Source organism: Mercenaria mercenaria, chromosome 4 (genome assembly GCF_021730395.1).
Source record: "Mercenaria mercenaria strain notata chromosome 4, MADL_Memer_1, whole genome shotgun sequence".
Lineage (NCBI taxonomy): Eukaryota > Metazoa > Mollusca > Bivalvia > Venerida > Veneridae > Mercenaria > Mercenaria mercenaria.
Window position 1 is genome coordinate 4,783,877 of NC_069364.1, and position 25,969 is coordinate 4,809,845.

Here is a 25,969-nt window from a genome sequence, read left to right on the forward strand (position 1 = left end):
ATATAGAGGGAGCATTTATACGAACCAATCACCACCACAATACACTAGACCAATTAGGGCAAAGCGCCCAGTAGTACAAACGGACGTGCATTTTCCACAATACGCGCCCAAATTATACTGCGCATTAGCAATGGTTAAACATTTGCATATACTCAAATTTCTGTTATCATATCTCAAAAATCAGCAGTGATATACAGTATTTTAACTGAGTGGAACAATAGAAGCTATATTTTCTGTCCCTTAAAGTTAACAGGATCACGTGACCTTAATGAATGTATAGAGATAGTGGGCATTAAGGGATATAATCAAATTTAGAACAGCTGACTTCCCCAATTACGCGAGATCCACGAGGATTCATTATATATTATTATAGGTATAGGTATTATATGTCTTTCTTTTATCGAATACGGAGTGAGAATGCTCCTATTTTACAGGCATGGGTTTATCTTTAGCCAGGATATAACGTATTAGAATTTAATTGAAATTGTAATTGGGCATACAAGTATATCATACAATTAAATGCTTATATTTAGCTATAAATGACGTCTGTCTAACCTATTCCAAAGTCTAACTAAAGGTAAAAAAGTAAAACCATAGTTCTATAACTGTATACAGTACCATAGCATTTCGCACTTGTTAGACACACATTGCTGTACAGTGCGTCTATTTCAGTTACTAGACTATACTAGCTTTGGTGGCTCCTACTCCTAATAAAGCAGCTAGTGGCTTGGTCAAACAAAAACGGATCAGCTATGGCGACAAGACAAACCCTTGTGACTGCATCAACTGATTTGGACACATACTTTTCACAGTGCAGCAAATATGGCCAGCCTACAAAGATAGTAAACAAACATTGGCTTCAAACTGAGTCTGCTATTACTTAGCTCAGTTGCGTACTATGCTTCCAAAGCATCTTCTCAAAAACAGCTGAAGTAACGTTTTGTACAAACATCCAGCCTCTTGGACTCAGTGCCATTTTTTATTTCAGGTATATATTTCCATACATAACATGTTAAACCAAATCTAAATATAAAATCAAGTCGTTTGTTTTTATCTGCATTCCGATCCTAGCTTCCTAATAGTCTACAGTCAATATAGGCCATTCTCTGCACAAAATAAACTAATAGAAATGCAATTATCTGCGTACCTAAATGGTACTTTAAAAAGACAACACATACCTTGCATTCACAACGTGTGCATTCATCATTCTTCAGGTTCCAAACGTCACCATGCTTCCTCGTCTCTCCCTCGTAAACACATACAAAGGCGGACAAGTCGGCACCGCCCAATTCTTGAATGGCATTGTCACACGGCATATCATCGGCACATCTCGGGCAACAGTCACCTGGTTCCTGTATGTTCTCATTGCACACCTTTGCTGGACAACGTACAGGCCAACAATCGATTTCACCATCCTAAAATATAACATGAAAGTAAGGAACAAAATTAAACACAATTTTGTTATAAACGTAGAGATTGTTTTGTTTGTCGTACAGAGTTTTTTTGCTGCGGAGAGGTAAATTCCTTAAGAGACTAGATGAGTTGGATAGAAGGTATATGCGTCAGTAAGGTGGTATTTCTTCTTCACGAAAGTCATTAACACTGTTATACTGTACATAAATAAAAGTTTTATACAGAACAAGTTTGCTGATACTACTGCATATACTCAAAGATTGTGTACGTAACAATGTAAACTTTCCTGATAAATCGATATTATGTTACTTGACACATTTTTCACAATGCTGTAGACAGCAGCTGTACGCATATCTTTATGATTACTTAACGTTATACCAGGCATTCGCACGTGTCGCATTCAAACTGCCATCTTTCTCCATTGTTGTATACAGCGTTTGTATCGGCATGGTAACACGTAGCGCTTGCGTCACAATGCTGACAACATTCCAAATCAACATCATCAGCAGAACAATTACACTCATTTTTAAAGCACTCCGACACTCCATCCTATAAAAGAATGAAATCAGTGTATAAATAACGGGAAATACTGAAGTATACAGGTAAAAGACACTTGTTGATACATTATGGAAATTAGCAAACATGAAACTAAATTTAACCAGTCAACTTATTACTCTTACCTTGCATTCACAAGCTAAGCATTTGTTTAGTTCAGACATCCATTTGTCGCCATTTGTATGTTCAAAGGTTCCATACAAGCAATCTGTAATGTAGGTCAAAGTAAAAGTCCCATCTTATTGTGATTCAGGCCTTTGGCCCACACACCACCAGTTAAATGTATATAAATCATTCACAGAATAAATAAATAAATAAATAAATAAATAAATAAATATTAAAAGTAAATGTTATCTATATATGTACCGGTAAAAGCTTTTGTTTGTTAGATAAGCATCTTGCCGAAACGGAATAAAAAGGTATACCTGGAATTAATAATAGCTGTAATTTTGTGACTATGACTCACTATTAACCCGAAAATGCAAGACTAATATCTTATTCAGTTATGAAAATAATGCTTTCTACCAAATAAATAAAACAGTAATAAGATACGTTAGATATATAATAACATAGAATTTAATCTGTACTGATCTCAGACAGTAGCAACTTTAAAGCACTGCTGACATAAACAGCAGCACTTCTTATAATATTTTCAAGACAACATAATATTGAATTTTTATGAACATTGTGATATTTGCAATCTTTAAGTTTTATACTTTTTTCTAATTGTATTGTACAAAAGACATAAAATTATAAAATGGTTCTTATTTTCAACAACATTTTTGCAATGAAAACTTCATTTTCTATCTCTGTCTAGTATACAAAGTAACGATCAATTAATTCTTAGTAGACAAAGCATATCTGTATTTTATTAAAGCTGATTCATCAAAATAACTGCCATACATAAACTTGTTGTAAAATGCTTTTAAGAAATCAACGTTCGTTAAATATTGATAGTTTAATCGCTGCACATACCACATTGAAAAAAACTCAGGATTTCATTGTGAATTTCCAGGTTTTAGTTTTATTCAAGGAGATAATGTCAAATTTCATGGGAGCATTTTCATAGTGTGTTGTTTTTCAAAACAGAGTAATTTTCTTATATTGAACACAACATCTCATTATTATATTATTTTTATTTTTGGTAAGAAGACATGTTATACTTACTGGCTATGTATGGTCTTACTGAAAATGAGATCTCAAGGATTAATTGTTTGTATGGAATAAAGAAGGAACTGAATTAGTATATTGTGACCTAGAAGTGAGCAGTGGTAATATTGAATCCAGTCTTGATGAGGATATAAATAGTTGTACTTACTGGCTATGTATGGTCTTACTGAAAATGAGATCTCAAGGATTAATTGTTTGTATGGAATAAAGAAGGAACTGAATTAGTATATTGTGACCTAGAAGTGAGCAGTGGTAATATTGAATCCAGTCTAGATGAGGGTATAAATAGTTGTACTTACTGGCTATGTATTGTCTTACTGAAAATGAGATCTCAAGGATTAATTGTTTGTATGGAATAAAGAAGGAACTGAATTAGTATATTGTGACCTATAAGTGAACAGTGGTAATATTGAAACCAGTCTAAATGAGGATATAAATAGTTGTACTTACTGGCTATGTGTGGTTTTACTGAAAATGAGATCTCAAGGATTAATTGTTTGTATGGAATAAAGAGGGAACTGAATTAGTATATTGTGACCTATAAGTGAGCAGTGGTAATATTGAAACCAGTCTAAATGAGGATATAAATAGTTGTACTTACTGGCTATGTGTGGTTTTACTGAAAATGAGATCTCAAGGATTAATTGTTTGTAAGGAATAAAGACGGAACTGAATTAGTATATTGTGACCTATAAGTGAGCAGTGGTAATATTGAAACCAGTCTAAATGAGGATATAAATAGTTGTACTTACTGGCTATGTGTGGTTTTACTGAAAATGAGATCTCAAGGATTAATTGTTTGTATGGAATAAAGACGGAACTGAATTAGTATATTGTGACCTAGAAGTGAGCAGTGGTAATATTGAATCCAGTCTAGATGAGGATATAAATAGTTGTACTTACTGGCTATGTGTGGTTTTACTGAAAATGAGATCTCAAGGATTAATTGTTTGTATGGAATAAAGAAGGAACTGAACTAGTATATTGTGACCTAGAAGTGAGCAGTGGTAATATTGAATCCAGTCTAGATGAGGATATAAATAGTCTAGTTTGGTCAGATTCTGATAAAAAAAACAACAGTGTAATGTTGCGTCAAAATTATACATAAACTAAAAATGTCACATTTAACACTAGTGTATAAAAAGTGTTTACACCAAATAGAAAGTGGCTACTCAGTGAAGTAGTCAAAAATAGTTCCATCATGTTGATGAAATGTGGTTTATAAGACATAGTTTATTAGTTTATTTCTTTTATTTACGTCTCATCTGTATACATCATATACATAGAACATAGTCAATTATTTAACATATAAAAAGTATACAGCCGCTCTATACAGAGCTACAAGAGACAATGCATACATAAAACCTATCAGTCAATTTAAAACTATTAACACAATGTTAATAAAACACCTAGAATTAAAATACACATAAAATACAGAATAAAAAACAAGAGCTGTCAATGGACAACGTGCTCGACTATTCTCAGTGCCTGATAGTATAATATAAGCTATGAGTAAAACTTTAACATGACAATAAGCATATTCTAAGTCAAAAAGGGGCCATAATTCAGTCAAAATGCTTGATAGAGTTGCCTCCTCCTTTTTTCCGACTGGGGTCATGATGGTTAACAAGTATGCAAAATATCAAAGCAATATCTCAATGGACTTTAAGAATATTTGGGGTAGTACACAAACTTTAACATTACAATAAACATATTCTAAGTCGAAAAGGGGTCATAATTTAGTCAAAATTCTTGAAAGAGTTGCCTCATCCTTTTTACAGACTGGGGTCATGATGGTAAACTAGTATGCAAAAAATCAAAGCAATATCTCAATGGACTTTGAAAATATTTGGGGTGGTACACAAACTTTAACATTACAATATGCCATATGATGATGTAGCAGTTTTCCTTCTGGCTTAAGATTTATTGCTTATTGTATTGAGAAAAGATTAAGACCACTTTCATTGTGACTTTAAAGGGTTTAATTTATTCATTGCGAAAATGTCTACATACGCGTCATTTTCATAGGAGCATTTTCAGAGGGTGTTGTTTTTCAAAACATTTTATTGTTCGTATATGTAGCATAACATTTCGATAATTGTTTATGTTTTTATAAGAAGACATGTTATATTAATTGGCTATGTATGGTTTTCATATGACTGAAATGTTCTAAAGTACTGAAGTGAGGTATGAACATATAAATATATTTTTTATGAAATAAAGAAGGAACTGAATTAGTATATTGTGACCTAACAAAATAACATAGAATATCATTTCTTAAGATATCTATAATCTGGCATATTTATTATTCTGCTATAATATACATAGGGTATCATTTATAATCACCAGAAACAGCTGCATTGCAAAATCTAAGGGGAAGCTGACATAATCCGTTTACAAGCATCCACTTGCATCTTTTCTATTTCATACATTATGATCTAAACTCTATATTGCAGACACATATAACAATGATAGGTTTATTTTAGTATCAAATAAAAACACATTTAGTTTTTGTTATAGGTATTAAGTCATTAAGAGATAATGATACAAAAAGTCTCATTTTGTATTACAATAAAATCTGTAAAGAGATTCTTAGGAAGCAGAGAACGTAACCAAGTAAAATAATAGCAGACTCGGTTTGATTGAGTCTGTTCATGAGAGGAAATTGAAAGGTGATGATAGCCATATATTCATTAACAAATTGGATTTTCTCACCATTATAGACCCATTTTCATACAGTGATAAAAGTCAACCACTCTTACAGACAATTATCGTTCTAGTTTAGAACAAGAGCTGTCTCCATAGGATGACATATGCCCCCGATGGCACTTTGAATGAGTAGTTATGGCCGATGTTAGAGTTTAGGACCTTTGACCTACGGAGCAGGGTCTTGCGCGCGACACGTCGTCTTACTGTGCCACACATTCATGCGTAGTTATTTTAAAATCCATGCATGAATGAAAAAGATATGGACCGGACACACCCATCAATGCACTATCATGAAAAATGACCTTTAACGTCTAAGTGTGACCTTGACCTTTGAGCTACGGACCTGGGTCTTGCGCGCGACACGTCGTCTTACTGTGGTACACATTCATGCCAAGTTATTTGAAAATCCATCCATGGTTGACAAAGATATGAACCGGACACGCCCATCAATGCACTATCCTTTAATGTCTAAGTGTGACCTTGACCTTTGAGCTACGGACCTGGGTCTTGCGCGCGACACATCGTCTTACTTTGGTACACATTCATGCCAAGTTATTTGAAAATCCATCCATCGATGACAAAGATATGGACCGGACACGCCCATCAATGCACTATCCTTTAATGTCTAAGTGTGACCTTGACCTTTGAGCTACGGACCTGGGTCTTGCGCGCGACACGTCGTCTTACTGTGGTACACATTCATGCCAAGTTATTTGAAAATCCATCTATCGATGACAAAGATATGGACCGGACACGCCCATCAATGCACTATCCTTTAATGTCTAAGTGTGACCTTGACCTTTGAGCTACGGACCTGGGTCTTGCGCGCGACACGTCGTCTTACTGTGGTACACATTCATGCCAAGTTATTTGAAAATCCATCCATCGATGACAAAGATATGGACCGGACACGAAAATTGCGGACAGACTGACAGACTGACAGACCGACAGACTGACAGACGGACAGACGGTTCAAAAACTATATGCCTCCCTTCGGGGGCATAAAAAATAAAGTTGACTGCTTTTGTATAACATTTTGAAGCATTTTTTTTAAGATATTCAGAAACTTCTTATTTAATTTCCATGTAGCCGCTCTTTCAGATATTCCTACTTGTCTAGCCATTGATAAATATTTTTATCCCCAATTATTACTGGATTACTGCGGGAAGAACTTATCTCAATGCAGATAATGCATATTGTATGACATCAGAAAATGTTTTAAGCCTGATAAAATAAATTCAGATCCACTTTTTAAGCTGACATTAAGATATAATAACATTATGTTATTTGTACCAAATCACACATTATATACAAAAAAGGAAAACAAAAGTCTAGTATTACCACGAAAATTGACATTACAATGAAATGACATATCATTAAGCTTTTAAATGAATAATACAAAATAATAATGTAGGAATATTTTGATTGTTCATTTTACTGAAGAAAGATTTTGCATTGGTATAACTTTGTTTATTATTGTAAAAATGTAATATTCATTGCATCATGTATTGCAAGAATAAGACATAAATAAATGCAAGATGTTTATACCCATCCCATTTTCAGATAAAGAATAATATTTCTTACTTTTGTGGCATTTCATATTTGCCTTACACTCGCATCCATAGCCTCCATCAGTGTTTACACATTCTGTTGACGAATGACACGTGTGTCCTTCTCCTTCTCCAACACATTCATTTACATCTTAAAAAAAATTAAACAGATGGTAACTGTATGCTAATAAATTATTTTCGGGGTCTGTTTTTTTTCAATGTTTTAAAATGTGGCATTTGTTCAAGAACATCACTAAAATCCTGTGTATCATTGTACTGATATCTACATTGATTCTAATAAGCTTCATCCAAACAAGTTAGCATTTTAAAAATCCCCCGCTACTATTTGAAGTGTTATGGTAGAACAGTACTAGTAATAATAAATTCTAAAATTCATTTCACTAGCCAGACAATTGTTTGAACAGCTATGTAATCAATATTCGTACCTAACTCAAGGACACTCAGCACATGGTTACTTAGTGTAGATCAAGCAAACTTACCGACACAAAGACTACCATAATGGTTTTCAGGCCAGTGACTGTGGTAACCTTCAATACAATCACACTTGTACCATCCGGGCGTGTTTATGCAAACGGAGTGGGCGTGGCAGGCAGAAATACCCAATAAACATTCGTCAATATCTGGTGGAAGGACATATACACATAAATATCAGTTTCATAAACATAAATGCTATGACAGACAACATATAAATGCTGATTATAGAAGTTAGGTATTATATAGAACTAGGACTGTGGATTGATTTATCTTATTATTGACTCCAATCACCTGTAACTCTCGATATCAAATAGGGTTACCTTTGTTTATAGCTTTCGATTGAAACTTTGCTGGTATACTATCACTTTTGACCAACAGTCTTGTAGAACAGTAGTTTGGGTTGAGTGTGTATATGTTAGTTGAATGTAGGTATAAATTCTAACATGAATTTCATTTTTACGATATAATTTTACAGGAAAAGTCCAAGATTAGGACTAGAATATGCATAGCAAACATAGAACTCATTTTGTCCAAGGAATTCAGTTACCATGCTGACAGCTTGGTCCTATAAAACCATGGCGGCATTCACATATGTTAGGTCCCACACACCGACCACCGTTGCGACATCCACCTTCACATATTGCTGTAAGTAGATTATTCGTTTTTATTAAAATATGTTCTATAATGTTCCCGTTTTTTTTATCTAGTCTGTTTCTTTTAAAACGAAGAAAGTTACAAATAGAGAAAGGGAAGATTGAAAATTTTAAAACATATTTTCTTTCTTAAGGTAGTTAAGACTCCGTTAAATTTAGAATGTTTGGAGTAAAACAGCAAGTACACGATTTCATGAATGCTGTTGTTTCTAAACAAAATAGGAAGATAAGGCATGGAAAATATGACAATAATTTCCGCTATTTTTACTTTTGTATTAATCTAATCTTGTTTATATTTCAGTCCCACAACAAAATTTTAAACGATAGATCTACGTGAAAACATGGTGTTGCTTACGTATACATGTAAAACCGTCTCCTTGGTAACCGGCATGACACGTGCATTCATAGCTACCACGTGTATTTATACATATCGCATTGTTGTCACATGTGTGAAGACCAACAGCACACTCGTCGATTTCTGCAAAGAAGCAGGTAGTTTATTACTCAGTTTTGTATTGAAATGCATTATGATATACAATAGAGTAATGGAATCTATCTCATATAGCGCTGCCATGGTTACTGTTGTCCTTGGCTGCAATTGTACTGTGGTTTCATATATAAAAACAGGAATTTCCTTATATGTCTGTACTTGATAAAGCTTATTACAGATTATTTCCGATATTTATAATGTTCGTCTCTTGTTATGTATTGGGGATGATTTATAAATCTGATTTGTTATATTCTGAAATCAAAAATATGTAAATTGGTAACTCATGTCATGTGAACAACGTCTAATTATGCAGTTTATGGGAAAATGTGCGAGTCCTCTGTACAGTTAAATTCTTCAACTTCTTATCTTTATGGCATAGCCAGCTTGACTCATTCATTCATATTTAATTCACAAGACAGACTTCCTACCTTTAATGTAAATTCTCACCTCAGTCCCCAAACTGTTTCATGATGATTACCTTTTATGTACAACTCCTGTAAAATATCACGAACACTGTTTCTTCGTAAGATATTTTCCTTAAAAACATAACTCGTTCAACGCCAGAAAATAACGAAGGCTATCTTTTTGAAAGACCAGTCTTATATAATATTGTAAATACTCGACAAATTTCACATTTTATTTATTTTTTCTTGTAAGGCCCATGAATGCGAATCATTTGATACAAACCTTTGCATAGTTATGTAAATGTCTTGCTAAAATCTACTGGCAACTTTAGTATACCTATATTTTGTCTATTTTTTTACAGAAAACCGTGATACAAAGCAGTTAATGCAAGTACTATAATAGGGCGTAGTTATGTCTCTTTAACTGCACGTTTGCCACTCAGTTACAAATGCAAGGAGACCAAACCTGTTTGTTCCCTTCATAGAATGTGCAGATTGAATCAGGTTCCATACAGTCATGATTTTTTTTTTAAAAAAAGCTTAAAAACTTGTATATGCACTAAAATTATAGATATTTGCAATTTACACGTAAATATTTATATTCCGCGCTGTACAATTTTATGTAAAAAAAAAAGGCGTTTATTAACTGGTGTAATAATCATGGACGGCCCTTTCCGCGAGATTGCACGCGCAATCTGACGTCATTCACAAGAAAAACATGAACATAATGGCGTCGTTGGGATAATTCTTTCAAAATTTCAAAAACAGCATTAAATTATAGCTCAACCTTATTTTTTCTTGCGGAAAGATCAAAACTGAATTTTTCACTGGCCTAACGATATTTCAAATAAGAACCAGGAACAGTATTTTTATCGGAAGGCGGATAACAATTGAAATTGGGCGGGTCTTTCCGGCTTTTCTGTTTAGCTGTTGAAAAGATCGATACCTGACAGTTATTTTGTCTAATACTCATGGAAAGCAAACCACTAAACTTTGACAGCAAGCTACCGTAAGAATGTATATATAAGAATTAAATGTTATTGCTTGATTTGCAAGAAGTCCCAAGGTGGTTTATACCCGTATAAACGCACAAAAAATAACATTTGGTTCTTAATTAACGACAACCGCTTAGGTTACAGTTTACATTATCATACTATATCTCCCTTTTATTCAGTAATCGTTTGCACATACAAACATATAATTCAAAGTACCAGTTTTTAAATGTTCAAAATATTTCACAATTACAAGGCTATTCTAACTGTTCAGCAAGATTCTGTATGATACATGTATTTATACAATATAGAAATTGAATAGGGTCGGGCCATAAGTTCTGCAAACATAATTAAATGGCACACTTTTGAAAAGTTAACTAGATAATACCTATGTTAATTATGTTCACAAGAAAATATTTACATAAGGTTCACCGATCCATCAACGAAAAATTGATAAATTATTATTTAGCAATATATCTGGCGTTAAATAGCATTTACTTTAGAAAACTTAAGGTGATCAACATTTAACGACATTTTTCACTTTCCATATATATGCTATTAGAGATTTATTTAAGGAATAAAAATACCCATAACATAGTGTTAGATCCCTATTACAAATATATCTTATTTAAGAAATAATTTATAGCAAAAGAGTGCTTTAACACTATCTATGCACGATGGGCGGTTATGCGTCGAGCGTAATCATTTCACGAGGGCGCAGCCCGAGTGAAATTATTTGTACGACGTATTACCGTCCGAGTGTATAAACAGTGTTAAAACACGCTTTTGCTATGAATTAATTAAATTCTAATATTCCCTTAATCTAAAACAGTAGATAAAATATTGTAACGCTCTTTCTTGGGCGCAACAAAAACTTTGACGTCACCGCACGTTAACATGACGTCATTCTAGCGCAAGTGTGTTTTAACAGAGACAGGCATATTAGAATGACCTTTTTAAAATTCTGCTAATATCCTACTTTATTAAGACCGTCTTTTAAAACGACGCAGAATATAGACTACAATGTTTGACTTTCTTTTTTGTTTAACAGACAAACAAATCGGGCCGTATTAGACTGTATGACTTTAAGTTAATAATTGCCAAAAATACCCAGCAGATATCAGTGCAAGGCAACCAATAACATTATTGATATTTTGTCTGTGTCGTTAAACACATCTCTTGTGAAATTTTGAATGTAAGCATTTTGCATTCAACTTTCTTGCACATTGAAATGGGTACTTGATAAAATGCATATAATTCGCACTCGGAAGAGTGTTAATGCTATAAACCTATGTTTTGTATTTCAATTTAACCTGATATAACAAATACACCTCTTGAAAGATAATATATTTTTATTTTCTTTCAAGTTTTTAAAGCATTTATTGCAAAATGTGCACGCAATAGCTTAGCTCAATGTGAAGTGTTAATTAAAGTTTTGAACATCTTATATCTCTTTCAAATTTCTGGAAATGTTATACTGTAAGTGTTTGTGTTATGGGAAAAGGAAAATTGCAGTTTCACACCAAAGACAACAGTGAACGAATAGTTATAAACTGCTGTGTTTCTGAGCTTATTTAACGCCGCCGACTTTATATCCTTCAATGCTGAATGCTTCGCAATCTCTCTTGGCAATTAAAATTTTTTCATGTATATGTGCTGAAGCGTTCCAGCGAGCGTGCGAAAGGTCGGTGGTTCTATCCAGCGAGCATGCGGAAGGCCGGTGTTTTTTTCAGCGGGCATGTGGAAGGTCGGTGGTTTTATCCAGCGGGCATGTGGAAGGTCGGTGGTTCTATCCGGGGGCATGTAGAAGGTCGGTGGTTCTATCCAGTTGCCCAACAATGCCTTCAAAATATCCAAATGTACATACAAGGTCTTCCATCGGTACTAAGCTGAAAAGTCGCTATCACGCCACATTATCTAAATTGTATTTTTGTGACATCATATTTCCTTTTTTGAACAGTAAAAATAGCATCTTAAGGTATCAACATATTGTATCGACTGTTATGCTCGTGTATAGAAGATGTTTCTTTGTTTCAGTGTAGGTTGGAAATGTTTTTCATTTGATGAAATATATTTTCACCAGTCGTGTATGCATGAGTGGCGTATGCACGCGAGAGAGAGTAATTTGATCTTACATGAAAAGCAAACAAATTCTTTTTATTTCATGTTTTGACTAAATTAATGTCAGTAAACAGAAATGACGTCATGACGTTTCAAAGACGCTCAACAACAAAATACCGGTTTAGTTTGATCACTCGTAGCGTAAAGTATTTTTTTCTCCGTAAAATAATTTTTTGGTCGAGAAATATACTATTGGGAAGAAAGAACAAGTACTAAAATACTTGTTTTTTATTTGATTCTTACATCATAAACAACACATAATCAACGCATGAATCGATAGTTGCCATTAACGGCAAGGGGAGCGGTGGTCTAGTGGATAAGGTGTCGGCCGCTCAATCTGGCAGGTCTGAATTTAATTTTTATCTTTCCTTCTTATGATTATAATTATTGTGTGTCTTTATCGGCTATATCACAACTAATATTGGGATCATATGATCATGTCTCGTATTTACACAAGCAGTCACATGTATTCTTGTATTTATAGTTGGGTTAACTTAAAACAACTATTTTTGGGATTATAACAAGCAGTCACATGTATTCTTGCATTTATAGTTGTGTTAACTTAACATTTTACCTCCTGTAACATTTCAAAATTAATTGCACAATTTGGCCTTATTCGAAGACGTAATAATAATACATCTAAAAAGGAATCAAAAGTGCTGCAATACAAACGATATCAGTTTACCATATAGGCCGGTCAAATATATATATTTTTCATTATCTAAATTTTATACGCACATATTGTGTACTGAGTAATTTAAACTTTAAACACAAAACAAAAAATAAGAAATACGGTATAAAAGGACCCTCTGACGTAAATAATTAACGAATCGGTAGGACTTTCTGGACATTTTCATTTATTTTGTCTGGAAACTACATGTTCTTTTTTTTTAACTGAGATGGGTTAGGTTTGTCATTTACTGCTTTTTGAGTGACTTTTACTGAGGATTTTTCTTTTACCTGGTGCATGGTATTCTAAATGCAACATAAATTGGAAGCATCACGCCATCAAAGGTCTGTTCCACGCATAATATACCCCATCATTCCACATTCCCTCTCGTAGGTGGTAAACAGGTGGCTGACTTAAACCTTGGAATCAACCAGTGACATTTATGTAGGTATGCTATGAAGTAGAGATCTAACACAATGTCCCAGACTTTAGATCGTGCGATAACAAAACCTCCAGGTGTTTTTGGTAGGTCAATGAGGGGCATTTACATACTCAGATATGTGATATACTGATTTTGCAAATCCTTGGAATGTAAAACTTTAATAGTAGCTGTTTATTCCACTGGGACTGTCTTATCGAAGTCCCAGCATTGGATTTATTACGGTGTTCCGTTAGGGCCGGCGCCTGCTCCATAAGAACGGAAGCATGAAGGTACGATGGCGGAACGCGACAGTACGATGGCGGTAACACGACAGTACGATGGCGAAGCAGTTTTAGTAGTCCATCGTACTGTCATGCTTCACCATCGAATTGTCTCACTTCAAAATCGTAACGTCACCATCGTACAATCGCGCTTCGCCATGTTCAGAAATATAATTATATGTCTTTCGATTTTGTGTGCTCAAACATTGTTTTTCATGTATATGAAAAGAAGATTGATTCAAAACATAGGGTGATAAACATACTTGTCTTGCAAAATAAGAATATTCGGATTTTTGATTCGTTGATATCATAAAACATTGTCACGTGTTTCAATTAGAAACTCGTTGCTCCTGGCGCAATAAATGTTAACCTTTGTGTACTTACCTTCAAAAATACTAGCTTTCTCTTAATCATCTACAGCAATAAGACAAATTATGAAACTCATAGCATATAAACACAAGGTTGTAGTGCAAAGGAAAATAATTCTTTAATTTCTAATATGAAATTAGCACAAATTCATGCTAATTGATTTCAGACGCAATTAACAGAACGAAGAAATATTACCTACATATTATTGCATTCCGTCGATGCTTTTAGTTCAGGCGGACAGGCCTTCAATTTATGCCTCTCTTATCTTCTCGGATAGGTTAATTAATAATAGCATAAATAGTGTCTTCATACTAAAATTGCAATCACATTCAATTAGTTCATTTACCGAGATCAAAAGGCGTAGACTTATACATTGCTATTTTGACCTTTCATAAAAAACACTAATAGCAAAGTAGAACAGTTGAACGAAGCAGCCAAAATGAAACTTACACTTTTCAAGTTTTTGGCAAAAAGAAGAGTAGATTTCACCTCTATATTTATATATGTTAACACATCGTGATGGCAAAAAATGAAAATGCGTTTTCACTCAAATGTTACAAAATTGTTACAGGGACGAATTCGATACCACTTACACACTTCTGTAATAAAATGTGTAATGACTGTAGTAAGACGGGAATCGGCAAAGCGATTGTTTGACTTATCAGACTAGGACCGTTAGACAATGTTTTAATTTCTCCCGTTTATTATTTTTTCTTATTGCGCGTCCTTGTCAATGAAATGTTTTTCAATCTGACCGACCTTCCTATTCTCTCAAAATGAGTTACTAAATATTTCAACAGCAGTTTTAAACGTTGTTTGGTGCCCGAACTTGGACTCGGTATTTGATATCATCGTGTCCATTTAGTGCTAATTAATAACAGAGTTCTGCTTAAGCCTGTGCAGGGAGCGTGATAGATGCTGCATAACATTTCATGTACAGACTCGATCATTCTGTGGCGCTCAGCATTAAGAGGGTCGTGCTAGGGCTGGTCAGCCCGATGTCAGTATAATGTGACTGGATGGGGTATCAGGTCACGTGTCTACGGCGTGATATTCCAGTGAGGCAGCACTATAAAGTTGGGCATTGTGCTCACTGCCACAAGTAGACACCGTCGTTTATATGACTGAAAAATTGTTGAAAAAGACGTTAAACCCGAAAACACACACACAATCATTCTAAGTCTCCTTTTAATTTGCTTGGTTGCGTTTTGTGCTTCCAAACAAACTTTAAACAAGAGCTCATAGAACACGAAATTTATTTGGTCATTGTGCACAAAAGGTCTACTGTTCTTGGTCCAAGTGACCTTGACCTTTGACCTATTGACCTCAAAATCAATATCGGTCATCTTTGACCTACTGATCTCGAAATCATTTGGGGTTATCTGTTGGTCATGACCACCTCCCTAGCAACCATCATGTTCCTAGGCCCAAGCGTTCTTAGGTTATCATCCAGAAACCGTTTAACTGTTCTTGATCACTGTGACCTTGACCTTTGACCTACTAATCTCAAAGTCAATAGGGGTCATTTGCTGGTCATGACCAACCTCTCCATCAACTTTCATGATCCTAGGTCCAAGCGTCGAGTTATCATCCGGAAACGGACTGGTCTACATACCGACCGACATCTGCAAAACAATAACCCCTGGGGGTGAAGTATAACTATATATAACCAATTAATACATTTGTATGCAGAACATATTCATTCAAATCGCAATTCAATTCACACCACTGAACTAATCATATAAATGACGACAACATATATCTTTGGAAACTATTTTCAATTTTCAAGACATAAAGTTTGTCGCGAGAGATTACTTCTATCTGTTGCATGTAAATTGCATTGTAGTCTCTTCAGCACATACTGTACCAATCCCTCCGCATTCTCTCACGTAGATGGTAAGCAGGTGGCTGACTTGAGGCTTGGAATTTATAGACAATATTAGGAAGTAGAGAAGTAACAAAATGTCCTTGTGGCTAGATCGTGCGTTACTCCGGGTGCTCGAGGAGATGCACGTCATTAACCCTTACCCTGCTAGATTTCTATAATGAACTTGTCCATCTTCCAGTTTAGACAGTACCATTAACTGTTAAAAGGGGTGTTTACCAAAACAATACTGACTGAATGGCGAACAGTGCAGAACATGATCAGATTGGACGGATGTGCAGGCTGATCATGATCTACACTGGTCGCAAAGGCAGAATAAATCGTGTCCAGCATGGTAAAGGTTAAATACATACAATGTATAGTTTTGTTTATCAATTTTCAGAACATACAAAACTGTAAGGTTCAGTAACCGATAGGTCCGTAACGTTTCAATGATGGACAGACAATCAGATGAGCAGAATTATATCATTGCAGACTGAATTTCTGAGCTTGCTGAATAATAATACAAGATCTAATAGATGGAAGATGAATTATTAATTGTTCAATACGCATAGTATTCATTTGCAGAACTGTGCGTTTTGGAAGGTGAAGAATTCGCGATTGAAATGGACTAGTTTATTTTCCCTTTCGGTACCATGGTTATCACATCACTGGGAACTTTATCATTTTCTACATTCATGTTTCCTACATTTTCTTTTGTTGTGGTGAATTGGGTATTTCCTGGGGTTACACTGTCTTATAAACTGTTTATTATCTTAATTATATGACACTAGTTGTGCTCATTGTATCTTAACAACAACAATCACAGATACAGAAATTTACAAAAAAAATCAATACTTCAAGTATCCTTTGCTTATTCTTAGCGTACATTTGAAGGAAATATTATTAGCATATCATTTTTCTGACGGAAGCCTACGCGGTGTATGAACTTACTGTTCATTTCATCAATTAATTTATATCCTGTTTGTAATAAAAATCGGCGGTAATTTAACATGCTTGGCTCTGACCGGTCAAGTATATGGCTTTCGTTCAGTAATCCGAAAAATGTGTCTGAATTGTTTTATATGCAAATTTATGACTTGTCTTAAACACTGAGTTCTTTTATCCTTCTAGAAATTACATTCTAAAGTATGCTATTGTACTAAGCAATAACGTCAATTTGTGTCCACAATTTGCTCTGTGTAATATTTATTGTAGGCTCGAATAAGTGTCCAAACTAGTTATACAGAAGAAGTAACATTTCATTGCTTCAAGTGTTACCTTAAAAGTTTTTTTTTCTTTTTAATTCTTTATCTGCTTGTATTCTTATGCAAGTTTTCAATATCTAATTTATAGAAGTATCGCATAGTCTATTGGTGTAAAAATATATTTGATGTTGAATACATTCCAGGATGTTGCGTTTAAATTTGTTTGAAATTAAAACAGGTTACGTATCACCAAAATAATTGCAAAAATCATGGATATATCTTTGATCTCTGTGTTTTAAACACGCCCTTCTTTCTGAAAGGATTGAAACTGTCATGTATTTTAGAACAAAGTTCACATATATAGCAGACAACAAGTAGGATTTAACTTTTTGTCTTGGTGTTCATGCGTATAACAGAAAGTCCAAACCCTGCCGAATAACGCAGAGATTGAATAAAGCGCCGAAGGGGTTTTATTTAAAATGTGTGCGTTAAAGGCAGGGTTTATACATGCACGAACAAAAGAAAAATAACTAAATCCTTATAATTATAAGTAAAAATGTTTCCGCATCGATTTTTCATTTTTCAAGAATTTTCTCTCCGCTTAAAAAAATCCGAAAATATTTTTTATCAAATTTTGAACCGAAACCGTTATCATCGGACAGGAAATGACCTAACTAAGATAATGGGTTTTCACACTTGTATGTTTCGCTCAGAAATAAGAAAATTATAGCCATTTTACAAAAATTACTGCTACCGATTTCAGCACTGATGCAAGGCCCAAATATAAGAATCATAAAAGGGGAGCGGTCTCGGCTAATACAATCGAATTACTTGAACTAATAGTGGAATTATTTTGATATGACCTAACAAGTTATTAGTACTTCATCCTGAACCAAACCATTAAACAAGACATTATCATCAAATCCATTATGCTTTGGGACAAGCTCTTCAGATATAAACTGTTAGTAGACATAACAAACTAGACATGGAAAATGATAGCGGGTAAGTGTAAGCAGTGCAAGTTGCCTTAGAAATTAAGTTTCACCATGCAGAAGTTCACACTGTAGCAAGTTATAAAAGAACAAGCATTTGCTAAATCATAATTAATATGCAAGTACACCTTTACCAAGGGCTAAATGCAAAGTTATTCTTCTAAATATATATACACTTAGAACAAATTTGCACTGAGCCCTTCGGATAAGAAAATGTACTTCCAAAGCCGCGAAAAAGTAAACATATAAGCATTAGCTTAAAAAATTCAAAACATTAGATAGTAATGTTAAAGCTGTTATAATTAGTCAGAAAGCAGGTTATCATGAACATAATTAAAGATTGCATAGAAAAAAGCAGCATTTATGTTAGTATAGAGCAGATATATTGTTAATCAGATGTTTCAAAAGTGAAATATACTTCATGCTTATAACGAGAATTCAATGATTTCAAAGGCTGGTCAGGAATTTAGAGTGTTTTTATAAGAACAATAATTAATCAAAATGTAAAAATAAGCATTCAGGCACTTTTTATGATTGCAAGTCATACAAACTCTCCAGTATGATGGCACATTACATGTAAAAATGCTCGTTTGGCATTCTTGATATACCATGCTAACCGCACAAGGTTGATCACCCAGTCGGCTCTTGTAAAAAACCTCTTATCGTGAGAAGTGCAAGACATATTTGAGATTGACTAGAACGCATAAACTGAAGTATAATTCAATGATGCCACTTGTAACTGGAAAAGCCCCACTTTAACCATAGAAACATGCAAACTTTCAATTACAAACTATTAGTGCATAACCGCCATTCAAGCACACACAGCTGTCATTGACAGGTATTTAAATTTATATGAAACATTTTTTAATCTTTTTTTTATTTCGTTTAAACTAGTTTTGGTTCAAAACAAAATTGAGTGTTAAATTTCATAATTGGCCAGCAAGGTTTATTTATAGCGTAGAGCGGTGTGCCTTATTGCTTCGCGAGCAAAATATGCACCTTTAATCCTGGTTCTATTTGTTTGCATAGTTTTGTCTATTGTTTTTAAATATTTATAGGTTTCCAAGTGTGTTCAGATTATTTGCTGATTGAAACCATCTGGGCTGGAGAAAGTCGACTATATGTTTATTGAAGAATTATTCAATCAATCTGGGCACAATCAGGTAGGTGAACATTTGAAATGTACAATTGCTGTAACTCGATAGAGAATAGGGTTAAGAGCTGCAGGCCGGCTTCATATTTATCCAAACTTGGAAATCTGTAATATGGAGAATAACTGGTTCAAGATGTTTTTGGGAAAAAAAGACCAATGATAAAGTTTTGAGGGATTTATTTTCCCTATATTTACAGATCATATCCCGAGGTAGAAACGACAAATGTTCTCACATTGTATTTTTAACATCGCTTTTTCATAAATCAAATAATTGTTAACGATACATAATATCATGTATTTACTATGATATATAAGTCTATAAATAGAAATTTTCATAATAATTTACACTAACAAACTTTATATGCATTCAGTCAGGTGTAGTCACTTACTCCCGTGAAACACTATACAAAATATGTACATCGCCATGATAGAGAGAAAACTTAGTTTCAATGAATGAGCTATCAAACATTTTTTTCATTCATATCACTGCACATTTTATACCTTTTAAGAAAGTTATATATTTCACTTTTGATCATCTTATATGATGCACTAAAAGGCACAGCCACACCAAAATCACAATATGTTTCCAAGTCCGATACCACGTGTAATATTTATGTGCAATCTGTCCACTAGAAATACCTGAACACGATTGGTCATCTTTCTGTTCATGTCCTGACATACACGTGCATTTATAAGAACCAATCGTATTCACACATTTTTGATCTCTGTGACAATGATGACCACGTTTCCCGCCAATTTCTAAGCATTCATCAATGTCTGAAACAAACAGACGCTGATATTACTAGCCAGTTCAATCGTCAGAATTTTGTAAAAACCTCAACCAAATTTAATTCAATAAAAAAAAAACCTTAATGTCTTACAATTTCAAAATATTTCTAGCACAAAGAATGAAGCTCCATGGAAAGTTACATGCGTAACCACCATGATCAATGCGGCACAGCTTAGTCAAGATGTTAAATGGTAAATTGCCAATGTTTTAAATTCATTTACGAGAATAGCTTAGTTTTATCCATACAACCTCTAACCTTGCTAAAGGAAATGGTCTTCTCGAAAGTGCAAAAACACACGGTTCATCTTTAGGTAAAAAATTCAAATTTGATAAAAGAAACTCAAGTTACCTTCACACTGTTTTCCGTTCCCTTGGAAACCAAGTTTACATTGGCAAGCATATTTTGTTGCCAAGTTAACACAAGTAGAGTTGCCATGGCAATCATTTCCTAGCGCACAGAAATCGGTACCTTAAAAATGAAAAAAGAAAATCATTGTTAAGGGTAGAACACAGAAAGATAAAAATAAAAAATAAACTATAGGCACATAATTTGACTCACAAAACAAATTTATGTGTTCAAACATCTTTTTTATCCAATGAAAAGCGAGGGATTTTCAAAAAAGTAACCAACTTATTTTCATATTGTTTCATAACTGAAAACAATTGGTCCACTTAACCTTAATGAGTATTCATTGTTCCGCCTACTATGGATTTCCCTCATTCAGGGAGGCGGAGCAAATGCCAAAACAGGGACTGCATACCACTGGCGCCAGATCAGAAAGAAAATGCCTCTGTACATGTTATACCCTACCCCTAGGTATTCTATAAGAACCATGGTCATGAACGGGAAAGTGCACTAACCCGTTTCAATCGTACATTTCTCAACTTAAACGCGCAGTTCGGTGAATGGGTACCTAGTATATTGAACAAGCGATAATTTATCTTCCATCGTGCACCAGTCACATTGTCTCAATATTCCATATTGCTGAGATTATCAACATATTTTATGCTTTCGTCAACGTTACAGAAAAAACTTGCTTGAACTTCCCTAATGAACATCCGGTCTAGAGGTCACGGCAGTGCGCACATGTTTGGCGAAACGTAAACAAACAAAAACAGATTTTAAAAAAATCAAAATTTTACACTAAAACTCGAAATGATGAATTAAATTCATCTTGTTTATGATCTTTAATTTGAAATCGTACATTGGTCTGCGTCTGTTCTGTATATTTTATTCATTTTGCACATTTTGCTGCATTTTCACATTTTAGCGAACACGTGTAGTAAAATGACGATTGACATACATTTTTACAACAGCCAATCAGAATGGTTTTGTAACCTAGAACGGAACTTCACCAGGGAAGTTCAAGCAAGTTTTTTGTGTAATGTTGAAATTACTATAAACTACGCGTTGTTTTTCTAAGATAAGATGTATTGAAAAATGTGACCGGTACACAATGGAAGATAAATTACCACTTGTTTGATATCCATAGTACACATTTACCCCACTGCGTGTTTTAGGTATGAAATGCGCGATTGAAACGGGTTAGTATATTTCCCGTTCACGACCATGGTTCTAATAGAATACCTAGGGGTAGGGTATAATATGTACAGAGGCATTTTCTTTCTGATCTGGCGCCAGTGCTGCATACAAGAAATAATGTGTCTATATAAATATAAATATCAAATTGTGCTGTGTTTTTCTTTCTTCTTTATAATGCAAGCTGTACTTTCATATTTCAAGTTTTAGCGTTCTGCTCCTTTCACTCTTTGTATTAACTCCACGATTTTAATACAGCATTGACCAGGAAGTGCACTGATTGTTGCTATTTATATAAATCCAAACTTTCCTATTGTTCATTAAATTCAAATGTTAACCGGAGGTCAATTAGCCTCTTCTGGTAAAAAAATATACCAGAGTGCATAAAGTTAAATCTGCATTGAATAAATTCTACAAACTACCCGATAAGTGAGTCGTCTACTATGTATTTATAATTACAACCGCATGATTTTGTGTACAGACAATGTCAGCCACACCTCCCAGGGAAATTCAAATTCAAATCTTAAACGTAACCTTTGCAAAATAAAACAGAAACATATTTTTTAATAAGATATTGTAAAAAGTCACTATGTACAAATGTGCAAATTAAAAAAAAATCTTAATACTGATTTAAGGTTATTTCAAAGAAGGATTTCCTATATTTAGTTTACTTGAGACGGTGATGTTGCTGACTGACCAAAAGGGGCGTTTTAACTTTAAGTCGGTTATAGATACACTTATTGACAATCTAATGCATTAAGTTTTGCCTTCACTACGCTACGCTCTGTTTCGGCAAACTTAATTGCATTAGAAAGTCAATAAATGATCTATAACCTATACATAAATGAGCAGATTTGATGTGTTACTGTCAAACCATTAGTTCCAGCTATCAAAAGTCAGAGAAATATAACTAACCTGTACTTATAAAAAAAAAGTTCTTAAAAATGTTAACACATACGGTTTCAAACAAGACTGTAATTAGTGTTTGAAAAGGTTGCAACAGACATAATACACAGTTATCAATGCATAAGGACTTTTTGTGATATCGCTTAGAAAGCATATATGGGTAGCAATTGGTCAATTCCTTTGAATTGTTAAGTGAATTTTCTCACCTCGGCATATTGGGCAACATTCATTCTGAACACGAATAATTTCGCTCGGTTCACATTCAAGTTTTGGGCACGTGGTCTCAGGATCCTGTCTCTCACATAACATTACACCATTCTGTAAAATGTATATATCAAGTCATTTCGTATAAGTATGTTTTTATTTAATGAAGTGTGACCCACACACATAAAATAAATAGCTTAAAAGTATGTTCTTAAAGCATCACTTTTACATTTCAACATTCAATAATGATTGATAAAAGTGGCATAAGATTGCTGCTATTTTACATACTGAGATAATAATACTACACGGCCTTTTATTAAGGTAGTTTTACACGTTTGAAAAGAAAAAACGGATGTCACGTCGTAACGTCATTTATCCGGATAACACAGAATAAAGCCTGGACAAGCATGTGGAAAGGAAATTAGTTCTACGCATAAATGTCATCTCGTGTATGCCTTTACAACAACGGCAACATGACTATTTCTAAAGACAATAAAAATGATAAAACATATTGAGACGTGAAACAATTCCGATAATGCCTTCAACTCCACTTGAAATTTGCTGAACTCTTAAATAATTGACAAACTTCTCATAAATAAGCACGCGAACCTATACATTTTATTTGATCATATAAAAGACAATACCTTAATTTAGAACTATTTCGAGTTTCATTAAAATCTACAATTAATTTACAGAAAAAATTCTAATTTCCGAAAATATTACCAAATTGTGGTCCCATTATGAAAACGTGTCTTATTTTTCAAATCAGTCTAGCAAAAACCATCTGTTTTATTTGTTGATTTTTTGAAGTATAATTTTAAGATTTAAAAATCATCATGGTTTGATCAAATAATATATGTAAAAAAAATTATCTGAACGTGCAGAGCTACCTTAAATATAACTGTTTGAGCCATGAAAGAGTTACGTAATTCATACTATAATTGAATTGATTCGGGTACTTACATCACATGTACACGTCACACACATTTTAGGACTCATAGCGTCACCATGCTCGTAATATTTTCCACTGTAATAACAGTTTGCTGAAAATGGATATATATTAATTAAAATTAGTTTGTCAAATGATGACTTTATTTGTGTACGTCTATGTGATACTGATTACTTTGTCCCTAAATACTGTTCTGGTCTCTTTGTATACTAGTAACATGTAGATACCAGAAACAACAGTGTGTTTAGAAAATACTATAACCAAATCTATATTTAACAAGAACTCCACCTAACAGGATAACTGTTTATCTGGTTCAATCCAGTACTATATAAACTATTTACATGTGTCTTGGCTTCGTTTAAGACATTTAAGGAAAGTAATATCATTAGATAATAGCTATTGTATATGCTAATTGTACAGAAGAGATACGTTTTAACAATCATAGCTTAGAAATTTGGATATCATATACACACTTCAGTTGAAATGCATTATTGCTTGCATTATTAGGATTACGTGAACTACATCACGTTACACAAGTCTCAGACAAGCTTTGATCAATCACTTTCTAAATTCAGACAAATTTCTTTTATGGCACTATTCCTATTGCTTTCTATTGCAGAATAAGACGATGGTATTAAACCCATCATAGAGCTCCAGAGTAATTTCGTAAATTGTTTCCGACCTAATGTTCCAAACTATCTACCATTTGAACGATCGAGTCATAAATAACACACAATCAATACAGAACGTATCAAAAGGAGACACAATCTAGTTCCATAGTCTAGACGATCGTATTATGTTCTGTATAGATCTTCAAAAGTGTTTTCCTTATCTTTGTGTGAAGAGAGATGACTTTGATGTTCTGTAGGAGAAGATATGTTCCCATGTATCGAGTTTATTAATCAAAGAAGAACATTAGCACGGATTTTGTATTTACAATATAGCTTCAAGATTACACACAAAGATACATTCTTTTCTGGCTGGAATATGAAATGTCAATGACTTACATCTGAACCTAAAGTCACTTAATGATAGTATAATAGTTTGTATATACATATCTCAATATTACTTATCTGTAAGCTTCCGTCATGGACAAAATTGAAAGTGGCCGTCATTTTTAATTTGACAAAATCAGGTAGTATATGTTATATTCTAATATGCTTGTTTCTGTTAAAACACACTTACGCTTAAATGACGTCAATGTTAACGTGCGATGATGACAATGTTTTTGTTGCGACCAACAAAGAGTGCTATTTTTTCCCTACTGTTTTAGATAAAGAGCATATTAGAATTGAAATAATGTATAGAAAATTCATGTTTTACCTAAATTAATACACTCAAAATCGGTTATACGTCGGCAGAATAATTCACTCGTGAAATTATTCCGCAGACGTATAACCTCTTTTCGTGTATTAATAACGTTAAAACACAGTTTAACTATACATTATTTCTCAACTAATTCACAGGGTACAGGTATTAAATTGGGTATTATCTTAAATGATTCAAATACAGCTCTCATACTTACTTAAAAACAGAATACCAATATCAACCATTTATTTTAATGTGACTAGAAAATGCAGTTGTGGCTAACTGTTACTTACTTAAACAAACGGGACAACATTCACCATCTCTGTGCACTGGGTGTGGGCAATCTACTGGGGGACAATCAACATTGCGGCACTCTATCGTTCCATTCTGAAAATAATCGTTAAGCAGTGTTTAATACATATGTCCATGTTGTTAATTCAAATTTGTTTTGATTTTAACCAAAGTCTGTATGTAAACATAAAACATTGGACTGGAATTAATGTTTTTTATGGCGGCGCATAAAGCCTTGGACGGGCATGAACGCACGCATTTAACCACGGCAACTGTGGTGGCATGTTTTCATATCTCAGTGTTTTGGTTTTGTTTTTCTTTCGAGATTAGAAACGTTTTAAACTGCAGGAATATTCTTTGATAATATGAATGATAACAAGAGAAATTTTGAGAAGGATGTTCTAAGATACATTTGAATCGCTCCATATGGCCAGGAGCGAAGTAATATTTAAATCCAAGTATAATAGTAGG

General features: G+C 33.9%; 1 protein-coding gene across 1 annotated transcript in view; it reads right to left on the reverse strand.

Annotated features, from left to right (window-relative positions):
- Window positions 1–407: 407 nt before the first annotated feature.
- The window catches only part of LOC123550872 (protein kinase C-binding protein NELL1-like), an 81,818-nt gene continuing 56,256 nt past the window's right edge, over window positions 408–25,969 (reverse strand). The window contains exons 9-21 of the mRNA XM_053540236.1: window positions 25,501–25,594; window positions 23,914–23,993; window positions 22,953–23,064; window positions 20,650–20,769; window positions 20,150–20,287; window positions 8,901–9,023; window positions 8,440–8,535; window positions 7,898–8,038; window positions 7,432–7,548; window positions 2,094–2,176; window positions 1,792–1,962; window positions 1,179–1,415; window positions 408–831 (exon numbers count right to left, since the gene is read on the reverse strand). Of these exons, the coding sequence (XP_053396211.1) occupies window positions 751–831; window positions 1,179–1,415; window positions 1,792–1,962; window positions 2,094–2,176; window positions 7,432–7,548; window positions 7,898–8,038; window positions 8,440–8,535; window positions 8,901–9,023; window positions 20,150–20,287; window positions 20,650–20,769; window positions 22,953–23,064; window positions 23,914–23,993; window positions 25,501–25,594 (1,593 nt within the window). The 3' untranslated portion in view covers window positions 408–750. The remainder of the gene's footprint in view (window positions 832–1,178; window positions 1,416–1,791; window positions 1,963–2,093; window positions 2,177–7,431; window positions 7,549–7,897; window positions 8,039–8,439; window positions 8,536–8,900; window positions 9,024–20,149; window positions 20,288–20,649; window positions 20,770–22,952; window positions 23,065–23,913; window positions 23,994–25,500; window positions 25,595–25,969) is intronic.